General features: G+C 49.0%; 1 protein-coding gene across 1 annotated transcript in view; it reads right to left on the reverse strand.

Annotated features, from left to right (window-relative positions):
- VOPP1 (VOPP1 WW domain binding protein) overlaps positions 1-3,623 on the reverse strand; it is a 71,391-nt gene extending 67,768 nt beyond the window's left edge. The window contains exon 1 of the mRNA XM_007463692.1: positions 3,546-3,623. Within this exon, the coding sequence (XP_007463754.1) occupies positions 3,546-3,623 (78 nt within the window). The remainder of the gene's footprint in view (positions 1-3,545) is intronic.
- Positions 3,624-4,179: the final 556 nt, after the last annotated feature.

Genomic DNA, 4,179 nt, shown 5'->3' on the forward strand with positions numbered 1-4,179 from the left:
TCCCGAATGTCCACGTGTTCACCCCGGAAGCCTGTGAACCCCATCCTTTTGGGTTTTTATGGAGGCTTCATTACACAGGCATGATGAAATCATTGGCCATTGGTAAACAGATTCAATCTCCCGCTCTTGCCTGTTCCTCTGGAGATCTGGGGGTGGACTGAAAGTTCCAATCCTCTAATCACATGGCTGGTTCCCCTGGAAGCAGTCCCCATCCTTAGACTACCTATGGGCTTTCCAAAAGTCACTCCCTTAACCTAACAACAGACACCTTTACAGGGACATATATCTCTCACTATAAGTCACAAAATCACAACCATAAAAGTCACTCATTTTCTTTCTTTTCTTTCTTTTGGGGGGTCCGAGCTGCACAGCTTGTGGGATCTTAGTTCCCTGACCAGGGATTGAACCCAGGCCCTCGGCAGTGAAAGCATGGAGTACTAATCACTGGACCGCCAGGGAGTTCCTAAAAGTCACCCATTTTCAATGCACAGCTTGCTGAGCTTTAGAAATTTACGCAGCTGTGCATTCAACACCACAATCAAGTTTTAGAACATTTCCATCCCCCGTAAAAGTTCTCTCATTTCCTTCTGCAGTCAAGTCCAGCTCCCACTGCAGCCCAGGCAACACTAACCAATTCTCTGTCTCTATAGCTCTGCCTTTTCTACAAGGTTCAATTAAACAAGAATCATACAACTTATAGTCTTTTATGTCTGCATATATCCATCAATCTTACATTTATCAGCAGTTCACTCCTTTTCAGTGCTAAATAGTATTCTCTTGAATGGATACACCACAATTTGTTTATCCATTCATTTGGGTTGTTTCCTCATTTTGGCTACTATGAAGAAGGCTGCTATGAACATTTACATGCAGGTCTTTGTGTGGACATGTGTCTTCATTTCTTGGGTAGATACCTAGGAGTGGAATTGTTAGGTCAGGTGGCAACTCTACATTTAACTTTTTGAGGAACCTCCTGTTTTCCAAGCAGCCACACTATTTTACATTCCCACCAGCAATGTATGAGGTTCCAGTTTCTCCACATTAATCATCTGGTATTGTACTGGTATCCCACTGTGGTTTTAACCGGCATTTCCCTAATAACAGGGTAGAGCATCTTTTCACGCCAGCTCAATTGTAAGGTAAAAATAGCAGCCACCATTTATGGAGAACCTATTATCCTCCAGGGGCTTTTCATATGAAATCTCATTCAACAGCATAACAACCCTGGGAATTAGGCAGCTTATGTACTTACAGATGGGTAAACTAAGTATGGGAGAGGTGAAGTAACTTGGCCAAGGTAACACAAGAAGCAAGCAGAAAGTTGGGTTTGAATGAGGTCAGTCGGTTTCTAACGTCTGTGCACTTTCTCCGGCAGTACATAGATGTTGCCGTTTCCTGTGCCACAATAATGCATAATCTCATGCTTTGGGATGTCTGACACATCTCTCACAAGGAGTCAGAATGAGATTTATTTTAGGCATCATTTCACTGTCTAGAAGAAAACTAAAATGACAATTGAAACCACATGGAAGAGCCCACCTCCATCTCCTTTTACGGGTTATTAGGGATTATACCTCAGCTATCTCAACTACCAATTACTGCATCTCTGAGAGCGAAATCAAAACAAAGGTGCTCAGAATGGCTGACCTGCCATGAACAACCACACACCAAGGGGGTCCAAAGCCCGTCTTAGAGGCAAACCACAAAACAACCCCTCGTGCCCTTAGAAGAGAGTTCTCAGCTACTAAAAATATTCAGAGGTGCAACTTTGGGGCACAAAACAACATGAAATGAATGCACGGGCTGCAGCCAAAAGGGTTTATGTGACAAATTTTCCAAATGCCCCAAAACATAATTCATTCAGAAACTGACAACTAGGAAATTTAATTAGAATGATCTGAAAGCAGTGATAACAGATGGAGATAGCAGTGCTACTGTTATCTGCTGGCAACAAACGAATATAATCAACCTTGGTTATGGGCTCAATTCCAACAGAAGCACTAAAGAAAGACCAGACCTTCAATACTCTCCCTAAGGGCCTAATCCAGGAAAGGCACCCCTTTCAACGGCACTGCCCAGAGCTCAAGAGCTGCAATGTGAAAAGGCCAACAGAGCAGCTCTGCAACCGCGGGGGGGCCGGGGGGCAGGGGACACGCTGCTTTAATGACCTCATGGGGAGTGAGTGAGAACGTGAGAAAGATACGTTGTTTCCAACCACATCACACAGTCCCCCCAAATGGGATAACAGATACATACTGGGCCTAAGTCTTTACCAGCAGACCCAAAACTTAACCACCAGACAGAGGAGAAAATAGCAACTTCTCAGCTTGTGTGGAGAGGAATGCCTAGAAAGATTAGTAACAGCAGCAGCTTTGAGAGCAAAAATGCCAAAGAGTAGGTAAGGATTCCCTAACTCAGGTTGTATACTGACATCCCTATTCGATTTCTATTTTGGAAGGAATGTGTGTCGGATTGTGTGATGACAGGTTTCTAAAAGTCTGGATTCTAACTGTAAAGAGGACAAGAGAGTGACAAGAGCTGAGATTTGACGTGGCTCCCCGTGGTCAGAGGCGACGTGACCTACCCCTCACCCTGGGGCAGGAACCTGCGGCCCTTTGCTTGTGCCCCGCAAGCCCCGTCCTGCAGCTTCGACTTACCAGGTGCATCCCCGTGCCGACTCCACAGCAGCCACCACTCCTCCTTCAGGTCTCAGCTTAGACGTGAAGTTCCTCCTAGATCTGAATCTAACCGGGAGGATTCTGCTGAACTGACCACCCCGGTGCCGTCTGAGCCCCATGCGTGCACCTCCTGGACTCTCGTCTCTCCAGGAAATGCACAACAAGCACGGTGCTTGGCGTTACCTGCTGTCACCACCCTTGCCCCCCCGCTAAACAGGAGGGCAGGGACACATCAGCATGACCTCACACTTGGCCCTTGCAGGCATACGGTGCATAACATAGAGTTTAAAAAGTGAAAGGAAATATGCCCTGAAACAGTCCAGGGCGCGTAGTCTGAATGACCTGCTGGCCCACATCTGACAGCGGCTACACTCAACTGATCTCATGGGGACATCACCCTCTTGACGCTCTGTTTTGGGTGCCGCCTCACCTTTTCTCCTACTGAGGAAGTGGGCTGGGGTGGCCTGGGGGAAAACATCCACAGGGAGGAGGACAGCAGAAGTCGGGTCAAAAAGGAAAGCAATTCTTTAAGTATCGTAGACAGCCATGGCTTTCCGCCCAATGCAGCACATTTCTGGAAGAATGTCGGCAATCTTTTTATAGCTCTGTCTCCTAGCTTGTCAGCTATCATTTCTAATAGCTGTCACTGAGTCCTGCTTTTTAAAATCTGCGACGGAGATTGTTTTGTATGGCTTTTTTTTTTTTTTTCCTTAAGGGAACGGGGGATGGAGAGAGAAGAGGAAGATCGTCTGGTGGTAAAAAAGCAAATGCAAGCAGATGACAAATTCCACTGGTGGACTCAGCTTCAATTCTCATGCAATTTTCTCCTGTGCAGTCCTGGCAAGGATAAGGTCCTGCAACAGTTACCTGCAGCACGTGCCGATTCTGCTCCCGGGGCGGGCAGCTGTTTGGGAAGCTGGGGCTGCCCACAGCCTCACGCTGCATCTCTGCCTCCGTCTGTCATTCAGAGCCCGATGTCCAGTATTGCCCCCAACTGGCTTTCTGCTTCTGAGTTTGCTCTGCAGTTTCCCCAAGTCTGACCTCAAGTCCCCCACGTGTCTCCACTGTGGCCCTCTTGCGGGTGTCCTGAGCACAACACATGCCAGAATGCAACGCTGTGCGGGGTTCTCTACTGAGCCAGGGACCTCTCTCCACCTGCTGCCTGGCACCTTGACCCGGTGCCTGCTGGAACCTCACACTGGCATTCCAGCAGAGAGCCTCCACCGCCTCTGGCCCCTCGGGCTCCTAGCTGGGAGCAGCAGCGCTGCCCAAGACAGCATTCCAGCCCGCCAGGGCCAGCTCCGCCTCACGCACCTGGTCAGTGAGCCTGGTCCGGAGCCGGGAGATGAAGGCCGAGCGTGTGTGAGCTTGCCCGTGGTAAAGGAGGGGATGCGGAAGACGAGGAGAGGCAGGTGGAGACCAGTGGGGACAGGAGAGCAGGGCCCCGGGCTGGGCAGGCCCAGGGCTGCTCCTGCATCCTCAACAGCCCGCATGACCTCCT

The sequence above is a fragment of the Lipotes vexillifer genome, unplaced genomic scaffold (assembly GCF_000442215.2).
Source record: "Lipotes vexillifer unplaced genomic scaffold, Lipotes_vexillifer_v1.1 scaffold759, whole genome shotgun sequence".
NCBI lineage: Eukaryota > Metazoa > Chordata > Mammalia > Artiodactyla > Lipotidae > Lipotes > Lipotes vexillifer.